This window comes from Taurulus bubalis (assembly GCF_910589615.1).
Source record: "Taurulus bubalis genome assembly, chromosome: 12".
NCBI lineage: Eukaryota > Metazoa > Chordata > Actinopteri > Perciformes > Cottidae > Taurulus > Taurulus bubalis.
In genome coordinates, this window is record NC_136600.1 from 15,134,347 (window position 1) to 15,156,184 (window position 21,838).

At 42.6% G+C, this 21,838-nt stretch overlaps 1 protein-coding gene across 1 annotated transcript; it reads right to left on the minus strand.

The window, feature by feature from the left end:
• Positions 1-4,116: 4,116 nt before the first annotated feature.
• On the minus strand, positions 4,117-5,896 carry cited4b (Cbp/p300-interacting transactivator, with Glu/Asp-rich carboxy-terminal domain, 4b). The gene has a single exon (XM_079227237.1). It carries the CDS (start codon positions 5,891-5,893, stop codon positions 5,018-5,020), a length of 876 nt encoding a protein of 291 aa, XP_079083363.1. The 5' UTR covers positions 5,894-5,896; the 3' UTR covers positions 4,117-5,017.
• Positions 5,897-21,838: the final 15,942 nt, after the last annotated feature.

The following is a 21,838-nucleotide window of genomic DNA, read 5'->3' on the forward strand; positions in this document are numbered from 1 at the left end:
CTCACAATAACTGCTCTCTGTATTAATTCCACCCCCAGCTATAGCCTGTTACTCTGTCTCTTGTAGCGTGTGCTTGCAACTGTCACTAGATTAGCACGCAGGCTTAAAGCCCTGCTCACAAATACACTGTGTACAGAACATAGCCTGTGCTAATACTGTTTCCCTCTATTCTAACCTAGCAACCTGTAACTCTCCCGGGCAAGCCCACATAATTTCCCTGCTCACATAAAATGAGCCTGAGTCCAATAAAATCGGCAGTACAGGAGGTGAACACAATAATATGAACTTCTGAAAAAGCCTTCAAACAAAGTGTGTTATAAGCTTCAATTGGGAAACTTATAACGTTCAATCTTTGAGTGTCAGATTCACCTTTCCATTGTACAGTAAAAAATATCTTGCAAAAAAATATATAATACTTTAGGGGTCAAACAGGAATTATTTGCAATAGATTTGGATCGTATTGCACTGCACAAGTTTTGCTGTTCAATCTTAGTGTCTCCTTGTAATCAGCTTGGTAGGTTTTGACACATCAAATTGCAAAACAATAAAGGAGTTTGAGAGGTAATTCAAGCTTATTTCTATGGCAGAATCATTTTTTAATTACAAAATAAAAACCCTTTCAATCTGGTATTCCCTGCAGTTAAACTAACAAATAAGAAACCAACATTTTGCACAACTGTTGCAAAGTGCTGCCCTGCTCAGTTCTACCCAACTGTGTAAATCACACAACCCTTAAATATTTACCACCGTTAGACATTGTTGGGACACCTTGGTGTGTTTGAGCCGGCTCGACGGAAAGGTGTCAGCTGTGTGCAGGAACATAAATTATTTACACCCCCTCCTTCTACTTCAAAGGGCTGGCAAACCATTCAACCCCAGATTTGGGGGGGGGGGGGGGGTTGCTAGTCACTAGGCAACCTCTGTGTCACCTGCCCTGACATGCCAAAATCAGCAATTTACCTCTGGAGGCTGCATTCACAAGGTGCACGGCTGCATTTAAAAGCCTCCTCAGCAGGATACGTATGGAAAACAAAACAATTACTGAGACACAGCTAAACTGTGGTTCTGGGAAAGAGAGTGTGATGTGATTATGTTGCTTTTTCCCTCATGTGAGAAAGAGGAAAGGTTTTGTTGCTTCGAAGATGCTGAGCTTTACTAAAATGCCCGGGAGCAGAATCCAACAGTGCAACAACTGATGTTTTCCAGAGCCTGTTGCATTGAAAGAGCTGTAATATGTAAGTGTGTTTTTTTACTCTGGGAAGTGAAAGCATCCAGTAAGACTACATGTCAGGTGAAGACGCAAGGTGACTGTTCAGCTGGAAAATCAGGAAGTTTGGCTTAAGCAACATGTCCATTCAACTGAATGAACCCTGCCCTGAGGGATCTGTTGTTTATTTACCCCCTGCCAGCACACACACACACACACACACACACACACACACACACACACACACACACACACACACACACACACACACACACACACACACACACAATCTTAAGATAAAAACATGCCAAAAACCTTCAAACTCTGTTAAAGCAGACAGGTTCAAACATGTGCCCTCTTCACACAATATTCACACAAAAGAGAGAAACATGCCCCTTGTTGTCAATAAATAACTCATCCTCATCTGGGAAACTCAAGTTGTCTTCTCACTCTTTTCTTTACACTTATTCACACTTGGGTATTCTCGGTGTGACTCCTTTGCGAAATCTCAGGATTAGCATAGAAAAGGTAATGCTTAGTTTAGTCATACTTTTTAGAAATTACAAATTTCCAGTACATCTGTATTAAGTACTATTTTATGGATCTACATTCACATCATGGGTTCCACCAAAATACTGTAGGTGTAAGGATCACAATGACCAAATATGACACAAACAATCTTTATATTCCGCCTGATTACACTGATACTGAGGTATCCCAGTCAGACTGTTTGATCAGGTTGTGTGCTGATGCTGTGATAGTGTGTGCGCATATGAAGCCCTGGCCATGCATGACAACAGCAAATGACCACCTATCCATCATTGGCGCGAGGCCCTGAGATTACCACAAGCCCAGGCTTGGTACCACCTGGCCCAAAGCCTGGAAAAATAAATCTAGAGGGTGCTCAATGCATAGACATATACAGCATATACAGAGGGGGATGTTACCTGGATTGCATTTAACATACCTCGCATGATGTGTATTGAAGGGTTTTAAATGGAATCATAAAATGATAGTGGGGAAAACCCTGTCTAGAAATCCCCGAGGGCCAGAAAAAAAAAAATGTAACCTCCACCTAATTTCTAAATCAGAACAGGAGCGATCCTTACACTCTTGCATGTCTCATCTGTTTCACTTTGCCTCTATCAGAATGTGACTTCTGGCCTCTGACTTATAGAGAGAAAACAGCAAGCTGCCACAGGAAGACACAGTGTTGTATTGAGCAGTTGCTGTGGGTGGGCCGAAAACGAGAGAGAGTAAGAAGAAGAGAAGTAACTGTAAACGTCTCCGAGTGTCCCACCCTGCTTAGCATGCGTCTAGACGAGCCCCAGTGAGGTGGGCGGCAGTCAAAACAAGGGATTGGGAGAGCAAACAGGGCTGTTTAGCGTAGTTAACCATTTGTCTATGGAGTCACAATCAAGAAACAAAACCTCTGCATTTAATTGGGGATAAACAAGGAGCTCACGGTGCAGCATACAATTATGAGATATATGAGGCGACAGAGTTCTGACCGTGTGCCAACACGCCCCATGTGCCACACACCAGAAGACCATCTCACCAGATTGGCACTGGGGAAGGGACCTGCAACCGTTACTAAGCACTGTGCCAAGGCTGTTGGCCTACTTGTGAGCCATTCTCTTGATAGTGCAAAGCCAAGAAAATACACACACACACACACACACACACACACACACACACACACACACACACACACACACACACACACACACACACACACACACACACACACACACACTTAAGCTAGTTACTTGAAACAAGCCCACATTGAGGCCAGGATATTTCAGTTTGGATCATCCATGATACGGTGTTTCCAATGGAACACTTTTGGATAAATGAGAGTATATGAGCCTGCTTTAAGAGCAGAGTTGACAAAAAAAAATTGAGCAATCATCAAACACTATTCCTGGTTGCGAACAACAGTGTTCTCATTCCCCTCGTTACTCACTAAAGATGCCTTTGTTGACTATGTGAAGAGCTAGATGCGGCGATGACATTCCCAACATGACCTCAATCAAGCGTTTTCATAGCCTGCAGGCACATGGCAATCCAACAAACTCACCCACCGCAGAGAATCTCTTTACCCTCGTTTCATAATGAATGTAATTATATGAGGAACATTGTTTTACCCCTCCAACTGGCTGTGGATTAGACTGGTCTGAATTTGCATAAGTCATTTATTATTATTTAGAGCCAATAGTTAGTTTCTCTGACCAGAGAGCTGGGAACAAGTATTACTGTCTTTGACTCTTGGCTTACAAGCTTTAAGTCAGTTAAACCCCCATCAAGGAAGCATTCTTTGGTTATTTTCACCTCCCCTAACCACACTTGCATTACTCTTTACGCACAGAAAAGAAACAAGTGTTTTTGTTGCTGTAGATCAAACAATATTGTTCAAATACTGTTTTGTAAGCCCCCCAACCTTTTGAATGAATATCTTGCCATCATGGCAAACATTTATACGACCGATAATGTCAGCGCATGACATTTGTGCTTGGATAAGCACCGCGATAAAATGTTGAATAGTAAATCACATTTGGCTATCGCTACCAGATATCAGATGCACACTGACATATAACACAGCTCCTCTTTAGCTAACCAGCCGGAAAACATGCATCTCTGCATGTCACTCATGGTCAGGAACCTTATTAGCAATGAAAATGGCAAATTAATGAAAAGCTTGGACACTGAAACCCCAGGATAAATGAAGGAGAGTATATCCCTCCCAAAAGCATAAATATTGTATCAGTTTGAACATTTCCATCCCAGACTGGAAAGAAGCTGAGGTTTCCCTTCACCCACAGGTTAACTTAAGCACTTAGCTAGCGCTCCACTGCCTAGGGGAAGAACTGTGCAACGAATGGAAAAGCAGGCCACATTTCTATCCAGGCCATCTTTATTGATCCTCAAAACCCCCTTCACAAAGACCATCCCCCCCATCTTGACCACAAAAAAGGGGACAATATAAACAACCAATAAATAAGAATCTGCGCGATTAAGGCGGTTCTACACCTCCAATAGAACACAACAGTGTGGACATGTTGGAGTTATACAGCTTCATACAGTAAAAGCAGTAGATTTTTTTTGAGAACATTACATCTATAAAAAAAAGGCAACACTTTACCAAAAGTGAACCCTTTTTTTTTTAATCTGGATGAGGCCCCAATTCAAATGAGATAACATTGCTCTTCTATTGGGTCTGACTTATGATAGAAAATACAGGCTCTTCTTTAGAGGACCTTGTCATCTGAGGTTATTTAAATACTAGGCCAAATTGAACGGGACAAAATCCAGAAGAGAACGTAATTTAAAATGTATACCCATCCTGCTCTCAGAAAAAATATATAATAATTAAAACCACGTGGTTCCCAAAATGGAGGTGGTTGTTCTTTTTCAGTTTTCTCAGATAGGAATAAATAAATACACCTTTTTTTTTTACTGGTAAACTGACATGGAATCCAGGCTTGGAGGCTACACAGTGTCATAGCATTGTTCAGAGTGGCTTTTAAGAATTTCTGCATTTCTTCATTACATTCATGTCCAGGAAATGGGAGAGGTGGAACTCGTCCTTGAATCCAGCCACCCTTAGGCCACGAGCACATGTGAGACTCAAGCACTGTGTGTTTTCCTGTGGATATCCAGAGTTCTCTTCTGTACATCCTATGCCATAACTTGGCTTAGTACAGGGATGTGCTCACAAAATAAAAAGTGAAGAGATGAGCACTCTTCATCCAACCCGGACAATTCTCTCTCTCCTGTCTCTATTTGTGCTCCTTTGCAAATCAGGTCCTCTCAGCAACTAACGGTACTGGGCTGCTGCTGTTTGCTGACAAAGTCTGAGATGAAGTCAAACTCATTCTGGCCCAGGAAGAGTTCAGGCAGCTCCTGGACCCGATCCAAGCCCAGCTCCATGACCAGCGAGGTCAGAACTTCCTCGTCAATCATATCCGCGTCCATGCCGTTCAGGGCCAAGGCTGGTCCGGCCATGTGCTGCATGTTAGCCAGCTGGGCCGGGTTCATGCGGTACTGGGTCGTGGGCCCCATGTGGTTTCCACCCATAGGTCCCAGTGGGTGCCCATGGTACTGGGTGTTGAGTTTTTGCAGCTGCATGCTGGCCATGAGCTGCTGGGACGTTAACCCTCCATTCATGAACTGTTGTTGTTGCTGCTGCTGCTGTGTTTGCTGCTGCGTTTGCTGCTGCTGCGTTTGCTGCTGCGGGTGCTGGGCTTGTTGCTGGTGGTGTTGTTGTTGTTGTTGCTGCTGCTGCTGCTGCTGCTGTTGTTGTTGTTGTTGTTGCTGCTGTTGTTGTTGTTGGTGCTGCTGCAGATGCATGTGATGCTGCTGCTGAGGGTGATGCTGTTGCTGCTGGGGCTGGCCATTATACATCATGTTACCAGAGGTCATCTGGTGGTGACCCATCTGGGCCCCATTCAGTTGTCCATTCATGGGTCCGCCCACCATGCTCTGCCGCTGCCTCATGGCGGTCTCCATGTTGGCCTGGGCGCCACCATAGTGCATCACCTGGCCATTGGGCAGTGCCCGCATGCCCTGCTGGTTGGCATGCTGCTGGTGACCTGCCTGCAGGCCGCCATTCATGCCCATCCTGTAACCGTGGAGACTGGCGCCTGCTGAGCTGTGATTCATGGGCATCATCAGATGGTCTGCCATGCCGCCTGTCTATGAACAGAGAGGAGACACTGTTAGATCGTACAGGGCAGACGTGATGTTAAGGAAGCAGTAAAAACATTTAAAGGGAGGTGCAGCTGGATCAAGACTGACATGGCATGAGCATATGTAGCTGTCCATTTTAACCATAATCCCGGATCAAGACACCCAATAATTGTGCCAACGGTACCATGTGCGAGATGTGCAGTACATAGCTGTGGGTCAAACTAATTTCATACCCAATTGACTCCCCCTTACAGTGATCGCACAATTCACCTTCATTGAAAAGAAACAAATATACATTTTTCCTAGTTACGTCAACGTTAAACCACCGAAACGCTTCCGGACCAAAACATATTATCTACACGGTTGCTTTTGCCAATTGGCGACCAGTGAACATCTTACTCGTGTGTTGGGTCTCCCTACAACCTCCCCTCTTTGTGCCAAGCAATGAACGCCCAGGTCGGAATTACAGGTTAACATGCAATGTTTTCTTCTTCTTTTTTCAAGCGGAGATTTCATGCACGACGCGATCGACAAAACGGAGAAAAATGCGTGCATCGCATAATGCATTGCTTGAATCGCATCTATGTTGCATGTTAGCTAGGGCAGAAAAAAAATGTGTTACATTTTACGCACGTAAGGTTGCAACAAAGAACACTGACATCATGCAACATCTCCCCAACAGCTGAATCACCACATTTCAAACCGGGCATTAAAATCCAACAAAGGCTTCGGTTTTCTCCGATGACTTTGTGCCGATTTGTTTAAATGTGTATGCACAATAACCGCGGACCCTAATATTATCCATTTGGTCAGATCTCGAGTTTGAAACACGGGAACGCAAACAATGGAGCAGCAGCCTCCACAGACCAAAAAACCCCAACGTCTCTCGCAAATATATCCGATGAAAAACACTTACCCGGATCCGCTACGTTTTCACAAAGTTGCGCGACTTTGGTTCGGCTCCGTCTATTTAAACAGTTTTCCTCTGCAGGGAAACGCTCCTCCGAAATACAGTATCTAGTCCACAGGGTTACGCTTCATGCTCAAGCGGGGACGGTGTGCACAAAGACTGCCGCATCAGATCTTGAAACGACTGCCTATTTTCTGGGTCAACTCAGGGATTATGTACATCTAAAAAGCTCAGAGGAAGGCAGTCGGGGAGAGGTGGAGCCTCGGTCCTGCCTCTTCTTTGTTCCTATTGGCCCTACTTAATATAATTGTGCATGGGCGTAGAAAAAAAGTGGCTGTTGGAGAGCTGTGACACAGTAGCCAATTTAAATACCCCCCTCCCCACTGTTTCGTTTGAAAGAATATTTGAACATCTTGTTTGTCTTCTTAAGTAGGCTGCTGCTGTAGTAAAAACACAACTTTTATTAATTTCCGATTTGCTTTAGATAAATAGATAGATAGATAGATAGATAGATAGATAGATAGATAGATAGATAGATAGATACAAACATACATACATACATACATACATACATACATACATACATCACTTCAAACACTTGGTCACTTTAATCACTTCAACTTGTGCAATATAAATATGGTTTAAATACATTTGATTCTGTCTGTATATATAATATTGCTATTGTGGATCTTTACTGTTTTGTATTACTGTTCTACTGTTTATTTATATTGCTTGTATTTCATTTTATTTTACTATGTGTCTCTCGTGTGCACTTCACCTGGCTAGTGCTGTATAATCCTGCAATTTGCCCACAGTGGGACTAATAAATGAATATCTTATCTTATTTTAGAAAGATAGATAGAATGCTAATGTTGATGCTTAGTTTCTGTATTCTACTCTGTCTAGTCTCTAATGTCTTTTTTTATATTTCTCTTGTTTATTTGTATATAATATGTACTGTATATGTACGACGAGAGCAATGTGTGAGAGTCAAATTCCATGTATGTGTACACACATGGCCAATAAAGCTGATTCGGATTCTGATAGAAAGGAATAGTATTTATATATGTTGTTTGTGCATGCATTTAGGAGTTTGTATGCATGCTCATATCTGTCAGTCTGCGTCCTACAGCATTAGTGTATAAATCTGTGTTCCAAACTTTTCAGCACCTACTCATCCATTTGGCCTATGTGCATGCACAGGTAGAGTGTTGCCCTGGTATGTGCATGTACACTTCATCTCCAAGATAACTGTTTGTCCATGTGACCCACCAGTCTGCTGTGTGCTCGCCTCAGCGAGGCAGCGCAGGGAGGGCAGAGGAATGTAGCCTGTGTGCTATTCTAGGCCACACTAACTGCAGCGGCAGTGTAACTACTGCTGTGCATGGGTGTGTGTGCGCCTGGTTTACATGTATGTACTGTGGATTCAGGCGTGTGAGTATGTTTCTGTGTGTGTACCTTCACTCTTTAGATGAACGCGTCTCTTGATTGTCTACTTCAGGACAATGACCTCTTGCCTGCAATTGCAAATGAATGGAACCACTTTGGGAGAGTGAGCCAATCTATTGTCCTGAGAATTCAACTATAAATGGGCAACCACTGGCAGGCATTTGTCATTGTTTGACATTGTCCAACCACTTTAAGCTAGTGTTAATAAGCCACTCCCAGGTGTGGGTACTATCTGAGAAACTCACCCAGCCAGTCAGTCCAAAGAAAAACACACAATCAACATAAGTTTCTGTTGTACTGTGACGAGCACTCTTTTAGTGGAGCATGTCGTCTGTGCAAGGTTACTGCAGTATGTGACAATATGACATACATGGATTTAAAAGTGCTTCAAAACATTCTTTATTTTTTATGCCAGGGCCAAAAGCTCCTAATGGTGTCATTTGCATTAGAGAGCGTAGGCAATGTGTCCAAACCTTCTGGAGCTCACTGATCACATCAATGCATCTGTTTAAAACCCAATATATTTGCATGAAATTGCAATCAGCCATGATTGTAGTGGAAGATATGCATTTTGTAATTATATATCCATTGAACAGACTTGCGAGTAAACTGCAGCCCTTTATAGGCTGTATTTCTGTATATGTTTCACATCTATGGTCTATGATTTGGAGCCGAGCGTCCTCACACCTTGCCTTGAGCCATTTATTGACTTCTATGTTTTTGTGGTTTTATTCCAGGGTTAAAGAGCTGAAGGGAAGAGAGAGAGAGAGAGAGAGAGAGAGAGAGAGAGAGAGAGAGAGAGAGAGAGAAAGAGAGAGAGAGTTCATGTGACTGTGTTTATAGGAGCAATAGGCTGCAAGTGTTGCTTCCATTCCCAGCTTGGACACACCCCTGTGCCACACTGTAAAACATGTAATAAAAATGCTGCAGTTGCAGGATCGGTTGATTTCGCACAGGTTTCACGATCTAAACAGGGTCTAAAGAATTAGTAGCATAGCTTCACTTATTTGTGTTTTCAGCAAGTCAGTATGAGCTTTTCCAACCTTTGATTAGCTCCCCCTATGAAAGACCTCAGCATTACTTGTTGACTCTACTTTAGAGACATACATGTAGCTTATAACTTCTATGTCGGAACCCTGCGTAGAACTCGGCCCACTCTGTCTCTGCATCATCTGCCTCTGCTCTCTGCATGTAATTCCCACTGTCGACTGCAGTACCTGCAGCAACTTTTCTAGCTGTTATGAAGTTGGCCATAGAGATCTCATAGCATCCAGCTGCCACTTTCAGGCTGTCTATGTCGGAATTCAAGGGAGCCAACAGTCTGTAGAGATGTAAAGGCCAATGCTTATTGCTCCTCAACAGGGTCTCAGAGTGTGTGGAGAGCCCCCCTGGCGCAGAGGCGCTCACTGGAGTGTAGTGGAGTGAACGTCTGATGCTCTGCACAGAGAAATTGCCAACAGGATGATGCATTGACTGACAGCGTTATCCCTGGTTCTGTGAGTTGGTAGAGGAGAAGCGTATAGAAACGTAACACCCAAAGAACACTAATAAGGAAAAACAAAATGGTGGAAAAGTTCTTCCACGAGACCGCCAGTGTGCTTATGATATAATTGCAAAATTTGAATCCAGGCAAGTGGCATAACAAACTCATTCTGCGGTAATACCACTCTTTACGTTCTGTAGATGGACAAACGAATGGGCAGTTCTATGAGTGACTGTTATCGTCTGCCAGTGGACACTGGACTGCTCTCCCAAGTCATTTTTTTTTATCTCTGTCACCATCAACTAAGACCAGCTGACTCAGTCCTACCTGACTAATCCTCTCAACACTGTAGTAATTACTGGGAATGGTAGCAATGTTCAGAGCCTTATGGCTGGGACAGACATATGAGTTTAGAGGTGGAGCTATATGGCTGAGTACTCAGGAAGTGCTGCCGTGTTCTTAAGATAGTTTTGCATCAGTATCAACATTCCTGATATACAAAGTGTTGGCTCATCTCAGAGAAAACAAATACTCACTCTACGTGTTTTTAATACCTATGTGTTTTAGTGTGTTTAGTGCTCCAGCAGGACATTTCATTCTAAATAATGAAGATTTAATAAAGATTTAAACTATGTTTTCTGCTGCTTCTAATTTTAAAAATCCAAAACCAGTTGTTGCACTCACGGGGGTCAACCGCGCTATCATAATTACCCTCACACTAGAAACATAAAATGTAAATGGTTAGCACGTTTTTCAAAACATTCCAGAAGTTTGCTCTCTATATTTCTAAACTCAAGACATGAATGAACTATGAGTCATGTTCAACCTATTCTGTTATAATTGCTACATAACATCAATATGCATCGACGGCCATCTTATTCAACAGGACAAAGTGTGTCCTAGTATGCACATTTCCCCAGAGATGTGAAACCAAAAGTCAGTTTGCTTGTCTCAGTGTGGGGGAGGGTTGTTATTGTTCTGGTAAATGAGAGAGTCTCTATAAATACTCCCAAGGCTTCCTTCTCCCCTCAACCACCAATCAACAGTCACTGTTCAGCCGAGCAGCTGAGAGGGAGCAATAAGCCTGAGTCAAGGCTAACGGGGGAGGGTCTGACTCAAACATGCTGTGGTAGTGAAGTGGGTGAAATACTTTGTAAGGGAGGGAGGGGAGAAACCTGGTAACTGCCACTCATGGACCTGAGGCCACAAGTGGGGGTGAGACTTGAGTGAAAGTAGTGATTTGGTGTGATGGTGGAGGGGTGTCGAAGGGTACCACATTAAAGCAGCTTTCCAACAACTTTTGTGATTGTTCCATGTGAAGTTATTCCATTAAAACAACGTTGGCCTGTTACTGTTTGATGGTGAATTTATCGATTTTTACACTTTTCTGGAAAATACACTGTATATTCTCACTGTAAGATTCTGCTGAGAGCTGATGCATCATTTAGTATATCAAATTGTTGCCTAGACCCAATGAACTAGATCACCGACCATGTTGGAGGGCAAAAGTGTTTATGGTTGTTCACAATGCCTAAGTTAAAGAAGACATGGTTTGGTCTGTAGTTTACACAGATGTGACACTATGGCCAACACACTATGGCAACAGCGGCACATGCAGCGGCCGGTAGCTCCCATGAACTTTGCTACATTTTTGTTTTAATTTGTTGTCTTTTTGTGTTTATTACTGCAGCATGCATGGCATATGACAGAGATACGCTCAAACATTGGAGAATTAGTAGTTGGGATTGGATAAAGCGCAGCGTTTCCCTGATTAAGTCCCTGAGTTTTTTGTGTTGAGATGCCGGCCAAAATAACTCTCCAAATAATTGTTTTTTAGCTGCCATTTACATTGCTCCTGATGCTAATTTAAAAAATGCACACAGTAATGCACAAGTGTTTTTGTTTTGCTGCATTTTTCCTTAGTAGTAAATGGGCTCCAACTGCATTTCATTGTGTAACCCCATGTTGCATAATTAATACAATATCCTTGAACCGGTATAGTATGGCACGGCTCAACATAACTCGACTCGTCTTGATTTGCTTGGAACCATTAATTTTTTAGGTTTCCATTGGTAAAAGTTGTGGATAGTAGCTAGTAGCTGGCATTTTTTGTGGTATCACCTCAGTTGTGGTTCAAACAAGCTGAGCTGGTACTAACATCTGGTGTTAAAACAGTGCAGACAACTGATGGAATCGTCCCAAGAATCATCACTTGTGCAACACGGGCCATCCTACACTGACCTCACCTGCCATTTTTAAACACTCAAGCTATGATCAACATTGACAGCAATATTTTGTATTAATCGAGCCAGATTATAAAAAAAAATGGAACCCCGCAAAAACATGCCTTGGTTAATTGATGAAGTACAGATGTTCCTCTGTCTCAAGGAGAACACTCTGTGTATGTGTCACGTTGAAGATTATGTCACGGCAGCTCCATGTGGCGTCGCTAGGACGAATCCCTCCAACATTGAGGGGATAACATCTGCCGTGGAAAACAAAATAAAGAAAAGTACCTGCTACCAAAGACATGTGGAGTCAAACCGAGCCAAACCACACAGTGGAAATTCAAAGTAAGGCAGGGTTTGAACTTCTTTTTTCAAGCTCTCTTTTGTCATTCATCACACGTCTACTAACACTCTGATTGCCTCAAAGGGGAGACCGTCTGGTTATGCACTGTTATTATTTGTTTCATTCATCCTACATCTTCAACCCCTCCCCTCTCTGTGACAGCAGGCTTTTCACGCCCAAGAAAATGTGTGGCGATTCAGAATTTAGCTTTTTATTAAACATGGTCAGATGACACGTGGCGTGACTTTGTTGAAGCATACTGTGGCCTTCAGTGGTAACAGGAAGAGAGTTGTCGTAATGACTGAAAGAATGCAACGTTCCTATTAGCTGAGATAGTCGAGACCATGAAGGGGTGTCTGGGGCACCAGATAACCACTGACACAAATTCCCCTCTCCAGCTGAGCATTCCCAGCGCACTTATCATAATAGCAAAGACATGATAAGTAGTATTGGTGCCTGCAGGTGTTCATACGCCCCAACGCTGACTTAATGCAAACTATACAAACATAACTGCCGTTGACTCCCTGGTTTTATGTATCCAATCTTGGCTCATTATCAAGCAATGTACCACTAGCCCACTGCCTGCATTTCCAAGCAACATAGTTCTCCAGCATTTACCAGCCTGAGGGATCATTGTCGACACAAACACTAATCATGTTCCCTTCTCTGCACTTCCTGCCTTACAGCCACTGATGACGTTTCCAGTTACCTCCGTGAGCGTGCACATGCAGTGCACGAGTGTGGGGGGAAACTCAGACTGGATGGACAACAAGAGCCAGCACAACCTGACAAACAAGTAGCTATATGGAAGGAGGAAGTGGGAGAACACAGTGATGATGTGAAGAATGACCTATTAATCATTCATTATCTCCCAGCACTGTTAATGAGGTGACAACTCTTAAATAATTAGCAATGTGACTGAAGCATATTTCCATAGCAGTAGCCTGAGGACATGGAGGGCATTGGGGACGAATGGGGATGGGAATATGGGATGCACCAGGCATAAAAACGAGCAGCCCCCACACCAGCTTAGCAAACAATAACTTTCCTGATAGGGGGCTCTGGGAGGCATGGACAGAGAGATAGAGATAGACAGAAGAGAAGAGAGATAATGAAGCTATATGCAATATTGAGACAAGAATGAGCCATGGAGGAAATAAGACATTGAAATAGTTATTTCTATATGTAGTGGGCGTTTAAGTTGTTCACCCAGCAGCCTTCATTATCCGTCTGTCTCATTTCAAGAGGGGCAGGCCAGGGCCTTCAGCCTTTTCTAACACACAAGTCAACGGGAGCTGTGGCCGGCTAGCACCCCAGCCTGCCATGGGCCTATTCATCTTGCACAAAACACACAAAAGAGCAGACCATGAGCCACATTCTTGACATCCAACCTCATCACCCCCACTACCCTCCCACCCCCGGCCCTGACTAGCGCCCCTCCCCCAGTGGCTCACACCAGGCAGGGCAGACAGGAGCTGCTATGCTACACTACCTAACTGGCTGGCTGGTTGGAGTTGTTTGGTGGAGGAAGGGATGCATGGAGGGGTGTGGAAGAGAGGGGGCAGGGATGTTTTCTCTTCAGTCAGCTAATTGACTCACAGATGTCAGGAGGAGTTGGGTTTGTGGCGGGGCTAAAGCAGTGACACTTTTCCCCTCCACAAATAAACATAACATCCATGCATGCGCACATGCAAGAAAAGGTTGTGCATAAGCCAGCACACATGCATGCACATGTACCTGTGGCCTTTCCGTCTGTTCTCTCTCTCTCTCTCTCTCTCTCTCTCTCTCTCTCTCTCTCTCTCTCTCTCTCTTTTTTTTTTTTTTTTTCTCCCTCTTTCTCTCTCTTTCTCTCTCTCTCTCTCTCCCTCTCTCTCTCTCTCTCTCTCTTCAGTAAACAGATATGTATCTGTGTTGGGCAGGGGAATTGGGGTGGGCTTTTGTCACTTCTCCAAAATAAATCTGATGGTGTAAATATGACAGTGAGCTGTAAGGTAGTTCTGACTGGAGCTCAGCACAAAAACACCAGGAACGAACAGCCTTTTGTGAACAATAACAATCTGGTTTGGTCAGGGCATAATTTCATTTTTCTGTTTACCATCTGGGGAGCCTCTCTGGCTGTCAAGCGGAAGCAGGTCTCATCCACTGATACATCGGTGCAATATCAGTTGAGGCAGTTCAAACGCTGTACTACCTATGATATGACCGATTTCCACGCCATGGTGTCATGTCGTGCCATGTTTGCACGCTGCAGTTTCATCTCCTACATGTATGCACTGCAGAATTAAAATATCATCTCTGAACACCCAAACCACTGACAGCTGTGTGTGTGTGTGTGTGTGTGTGTGTGTGTGTGTGTGTGTGTGTGTGTGTGTGTATCTGTCATCATGTTTATGTGTTTGTGTGTTCCAACTAGACTGCTAAACAGCTGAGCCCAAATTGAAAGTCAGTGCTGTCGTTCCCTATATTTACCAAATGACTCACTCGCAGCAGAAATCGGTTTGGACACCGTTAATATACAAGCAGTTGGTTACCACATCGTTTGCAGCAGCAAAATAATTAGGAGGGAAAGGGTAGGTTAATGAATATATATAATGAATATTGTAGTAATACAGTGGTGGACCGCTCATACGCTAAAAACGGGGTAGAATAGGCTACCCTTGGTCTCTGTGGGGGGAATAAAAGTACAGCTAAGCTCTACAAAGCCCAATGTTGCATCTTTTAGAGTGTATTCAATAACAGTTGAGCGATTTGTACATTTTCAGAGATATTCATCCTCCAGAGGGACATTCGGGAGAGCAATCATGCTGTACAACCAACAAAACACAAATCATGCATTATTGAGTTCCCCCAAAAGCTCAGTGCCTGGGTGAAGTTCCCCCTGTGGCCTTAGTGCAGTGGTCTTCCCATCATGAGGTCTGTTAGTGGTGAGCCATATCCCGCTCCTACCCAGGCGCTGACAGCCAGACGTCCGCTCCAGGAAACACCTAGTTCTCCTTCCTGACCGGGGAGCCCTATCTGTGTTACACCACCATCGCCTCTCAATGTTGAGCAATGTCCTGGTGAGCACATGTCTTAGCGGGTTAACACATATGCTGTACATACACATGCACAGGCTTCAGCACAGGCACACAAACATAAACACACACACACACACACACACACACACACACACACACACACACAGGCCAATCCACGGTCGGCTAGAGCTGTCTATAGTATGCCTGTCTTCTTCCTGTTTTTCCACTCACCCACACTGTTGTCACTCTGGCCAGGAAGCTGTGGGAGAGTTATGCATGACAAAGTCTCTCTTTATTAAATTGGCCGGTTGTCTGTAGTGCTGTTGGAGTCCCTGTATGTGTGTGTTTGTCTTTTTGAGAGGGAAATAGAGAGGGAGAGAGAGAGAGGGAGAGAGAAAGAGAGAGAGAGAGAGTGAGAGAGAGAGAGAGAGAGAGAGAGAGAGGGAGAGGAGAGCAAGCACTAGAGAAATGGGGGTGGGGACCTAAGCCAAGGGCTAGAGGCTTATCCAAGATCCACTCTAGGCTCATCCCTGGATATTGCTCTTTGAAACCATGAGTTAAGAACAGAGGATACAGAATAAAAACCAAATGTCGCTGTCATACATTCATAACAATATCCATCCACTGCAAGACTACTGATATTGATTTAATGAATACCTGAAATGCCTGTTTAAGCAGTTTGCGTATATGAAATATAATATCCGTAGTGCAGTTATGAATGAACTATTATCTTTACATCTGCAGTCCATGGTATACATACAACAGACACTTGCAGGGAGAAACAGAGAGTAGCGTAGAAAAGAAGAAATCAATGTTGCTGATTTTATTTCAGAGGATTTCCTGCTTATGCATGAGTAACATTTTGGAGGACTGGAATTTTGCAAGCCATCTTGGCCAAGTTGACCTTTGAGAGAACAGAGATGAAAAATGAGGGAAGCTATGACAGAAGCTACAAACATTAGCATTGCCGTCTAACTAACTTACCAATTGTTATTTCCAAAGAAGTAAAGAGCATGTCATCAGCTCACTATATTATGAAGTGGGGTTACAATTTCTGCCTGGCAAGTGGTCAATATGCTCAACTGCTTTTAATTATCGTTCAGTTAGCAATTGAGAGCACATCTAGTCACTATGTCACCAAACTCCCAGCACCACCAGTTTATTTTACATAATATTTACGTCTGTTTGACTAAACAGCAAGATTTAACGTATGAAATAAAACATACTTTTTCTTGGGTGTGGGCCAAACCAGATAAGAGTGAATATTTGGAGCTGCTGTGACAGCTTATGTTTTACTTAAGAGCGACTGCACTACACCTACATATGCACTTTTAACCTTTGTGCGAGTTATTTTCTCAATAGACTCTGGCTGAGGGAACACTGTCATTTGTGGAAAATATTTCATTCTTATTTCCCTTTCTGCACGCAGCCAACAGCTGTGTACAGTCTCCACATCCATGTGCAGCAGATAAAGACAGGGAGGACAGAGGACAAGATAAGACATTGTGCTTTGTGGTCAGGGAGTACGCCCTCCTCTTCCTCCTCCATTCTCCCTCCTCTCCCCTGTCCCTCTTATCTGCTGCCTCTGTCTTGACCTCCACCCTGCCGCATGGTGTTTAGTCAGTGGAGAAAACCGCATGGGACTGGAACAAGTACAAGTAAACTCTGTTAAAAAACATTCTTCAGGGCACTCTTCTCATAGAGAAATACAGTTAAGAATGCTTTCATTTAGCATGTGTCCAAATAGAGCTATCTAAAGATTGCATAACAGACAGCTTTCAGGTTTTATGCAATCCATTGGCAAGTAGAGTAAAGGCTGTTTGAGCTGCATGCTGAGAATTTATTATTGACGAAGTTAACCTGAAACACATGGAAAGGCATTTCATGAAACATGAAAAAACCCGCAAAGTATGATGTACATGGTTAGCACCTCTGATCATTGCAGTGTTGCTGCAGCAATTTCAGCTGGTGTGTCAGCACGGGAAAAATGGCTGATTTATGACCAAAATAACATTTCACTGCACATGTTTGGTGGCTCATCTTTTATTACGTCTTTCTATACTCCCCACCACAGTACGCTTCACTGCACTTTAGCCTTTTCATTCTAAATAGCCCGTTCAACACCAGTGCATTATCACTTGATTAACTTGTTTAGCCACTGCTTTCAATTGGAAATTAATTTATCAACACACTAATGAAGAATCGGTGGACGAAAACATTTTGCTCTCTTTAATAACTATACATCAATAATGTGTTGAATGTGATTATTTATAAGATATATATTCCCAGTATAACATCACCTGCTACTTATCAGTACTTGTGTCATATTTTTATACTTGCGTTTTTCTATTTTTCAAAATCCGTCAAAAGACAGTTAACCTGCTGTTGTTGTGAGATACAACTGAAATTAAATTGTGCACACAGGGACAACAAAAACACTCACGGTCTGTCTTGTTATATCACAGATAAATCGTGTTCTCTATCAGTTGTAGAGAGTGATTGTGTGAATCAACCTGAAACGCAGTGCTCACTAATGTGTTTATGTTTGCAGTGCTGTCTTTCACTACACTGTTTGTTCAAGGTTGGTCATTTGGTTTCTAGTATAATGCACCATCCAGTTTTGTGACAATGTGCTACCCACTGACTTATTATCAACCTTTATTTTACTATTTGAATGACTATTGAAGTGGGACCCTCATTTATAATGGCATTGTGTATGATATTTCTGGAGCGATATATCATCAATGCAAAGTGAAAACATTGATGTATATGATACTCTTTAAGATACACCTTTATTTTGAAATTCCCATGGCATGTCTGTGTCGCCATCTCCGTCCAAGCACACCTACTTCATATAGAGCCCAGTAATGAAATGATCAAATCATAGTTTAGTTGCTTTTCGTGAGTTGATATAGGTAAATGTAACTGATTGTGTTTACTAGACGTGAATCATATTTATAATAAGCCCCTGAGTTGAATTGAATCAAATTAAAATTGTACTGTGGCAACATTGTATTGTTGTTGAAAGAATAGACAGTATATATACTGTATCGTGATGAAACTTGTGATTTAGACCCCTAATAATTAATTTGATTTGTCACATAACTCTGATACAGACACTTTCAAGATTTTTTACAATGTCAAGTGTCACCAATTTGAGAATAACAATTTTGACAACAGCTTAACTGTCTTATATTAATAACAAATCATCCACTTGCGGGGCTTCTGCTGTGTGAAAACATGTAGTTATTCTCAGATGTTGCAACTGCAAAGATTACGACAGCATATACCGAAAACCGAGTTCCAAAGTAAAGTCAAGGTTTTTGAATAAAAGGGAACTTCATGGTCAAATTCACTTTTCACTGATGTTGAAACGCGACCGTAATGTATTCTGTGGTTGTGTGTGAAAGTTGCACTGGTCACTCTACCCTGAGCGACAAACAACAAGAAACTGTTTTCACATGGGGGGAAATGGGAGAACCCTGTTAAAGCGGCTTTTATTTATTTGACTGGGGGGGAAAAGAATTCAGCATCTTATGGATCATTGGATTTTATTTATTTTTTATTTTTATGATCACCAACAAAGTATTACAATTCTTCCTCTTCATAGCAGCCCCCTGTTGGTTGTTTCTCAGTGGTAAACAATCACGGGATCATGAATAAAAGTGACATTAATACATCCCCGCTGTACTCTACTGTAAATTGTATAACAGTTTCAGGCAACCAAATGTACTTAAGTCATTATTGCTGCCGAAAAACTATTTTTTGAACTACTGCAGTAAGTTTAAAAGCATAATAATGGTGCACTTTACCAACCCTATCATTTTGAAGTCCTACCTGAGAGATTAAATGGATGCCTGGCTTTTCGAGAATAAAACAGTGATTCATGTGGCTTGGCCAGGTCGTCCATCAGACATTATTAGCCATGTTAGCTATGCGAAACTAAGGAGAATGTATGCTAAATCATTGTGCAAGTGACTTCTAGCTGGTGAACTGCCTCAATAGATCTAGAAGAATGAATCCCTGTTGTCTGTACGCCTATGTTTGAGATTAACTATTTATTATGACACCTGTTCAACCACTTCTCAAGGCAGAACTGTTTATATATCGGCTCTGAATGTCCATACTTGAAGGTCGGGCAAAAAGCCCCCTCATGTGTCACACTCACTCCCTGAACTCTATGCTAGAGCTCTGTCTTTTGCATGTTCAAAAGGGGAGAGGCTATTTGAGGCCAAACTGGAAGCCAATGTTTGCTCAATCAAAATAGGCTGCAATCAATCACTCCATTGCAAAGGCTTTCCACTTAACAATTTACAGGTTTTACTTTTAGTTCCAGCGGGCTCAGCGAAAATTTTATGCAGTACATGAAATGACTTCACACCTGCGGTTGCATTTTGGGAGGTGTGAAGTGTATTCAAAAAATGGTGACACAGGGTCAGTTTTCCATTTCTGCCAAGGGGAAGAGCACAAGTAGAATCCATCCTCAAGTCTGCTTTAGTAACTCCACTTCCATGTGAAAAAACTGTGATCACTCTGTTGTGATGTGCCATTCTGCCACGAGGAACGGAAACACCTACACAAACCAAACACCACTGCTGATGTGTTAGAGTAAATTTCAAAAACACTTTTGAAAATGTTTTACAGCTTATAGCTGTGAAAAACCACTGTTATGATGCTCCTGCTCTCTTTTAATGTTTCATATTGCATGTGGCCATGTTGAAATCATTACACGAAAAGTGAACAATAGGTGTGTTGCTTCATGGTGGACAAAGACATCCTTGTTTGACTATGGCAGCAATTCAACCATAAGAGCAGAGCATAGCTCTTTTCCACCCCTTACTAAAAAAGACAATGATGGCATTATCACTGATGAGGTGCCACAAGTTGCCTCCTGTGGGGATTTCCTGGTGATGTGGTGAGCAGGACACACACTTCCTTACACAAACATAAATACCATTGCCTGTTTGATGGACTTTGATGGACTTATATCCTGCTTCAGCCAGGAGGACAAACACAACTCCCTGATCATCTGTTAGTAAGGTGTGAACCTGGTTTGACTTGTGATGCTTATGAGTCATGAACACATTTTGCAGAATGACAAAGGCAACTCAGAATCAGTCACAGTTGTCTCGATTCTCAGCCTACCCGTAAGTTATTCTCTTCTTCAGACATCAAGCTTTATGTGACTGATAAAGCAACCGATGAAGTGACAGTTTCTGTACTCAATTGAAGATAGCAGGGAGGCAGCATTTGACGGAAAACAAAATGAGGTCTTTAACTGCAAAACACTTTTCCTTTATGTAGTTACGACAACTCTTCTGTGACAAGCAGGAGTGCCTTCCACATTAAGTTATTTCACTGTCAGACAATTTCATCTCCACCACTGGCAGTTGATTCCGTTGAGAGGATTTTTAGGCAATGAGGCAGTAGAAGAGCTACAGTACAGAGCAGCCTTCTTGGTTCGACTCCATTCAGAAATGAATTCTTCACAGCAAAGCAGAGGACTCTTTGTCAGCGTCTCCTCCTGACTCGCTGCTTTGTTCCCTGTCATAATACAGAAATTTCAAAAATCCCTGCAGGATGTATGGGAAGCCGTGGAAATCAATAAGCTTAAAGTGCTAAATTGTTTGCAAGCCATTGATCGAGTAGAATGTACATCTCTGTTATTCAATCCGCCTAATGACAACCGATTATTGTTTCCCCTGCTTCACATCCCACAGTTTGAGTCCCCTGCCCTTGATTTGATCCAAAGAAACAAATCAATATATTGATGTCTTACATGTTTTCCTTTGCCGACCTTTGCAGGTGTGAGTGTGAATACATAACTGTGTGAAAATGCTTCAGTGAATAGTGGCTAGCCATCGCGGGCTGTCAACAGTTCAACCGTCCATGGACCTATAACAGTCAGTTAAATAAGTGTGCCGGACAACTGAATACACATCATTCTGCCTGGCATGCCATGACCTTTAGATACTGTTAATACATTTAAACATGATAAAACAACTAGTCCATGCTGCTAAAATGCATCTGGTCATTGAGCACTGATTTAAGATGTTGTTGTTCAGCTCAAATTGGAGAAACTCATTGAAAGAAAGGCTGAGACACTGCACAATATATCAAAAGCTGGGGAGATATACCTATCCTGAGGCATTTAGACTAGACATTAAAAGTTTGACATTCCACGGTGCTGAGAGTTTCTTCTGATGCTACTCCCTGACTATTTAAGATAGAACACAGGTTGCCCTGGGTAGGATTCCGCTAACGGCTACCAGCAACAAGAGCTCTTTTCAACACGGATAAAGTAATACGCAATCACAGAATACACAATCACAGAAGATTTATTAGTTCTAAAAGATATAAAAAATAAACTTTTGTTCCATGCTGGATTGCAAACCATGTGCGAGATACAGGGCCCTGTACACTCCATACAGAGGATGTCTCTAAAATTCTAAGACAATTATTTGTCACTTTCAATCGCCACTAAAATGTATTGTATGTATACCCAGCAGCAT

What these genes read in the sequence shown, in the direction of transcription:
- cited4b (XM_079227237.1), bottom strand. Translation starts at nt 5,893, where the DNA reads ATGGCAGACCATCTGATGATGCCCATGAATCACAGCTCAGCAGGCGCC.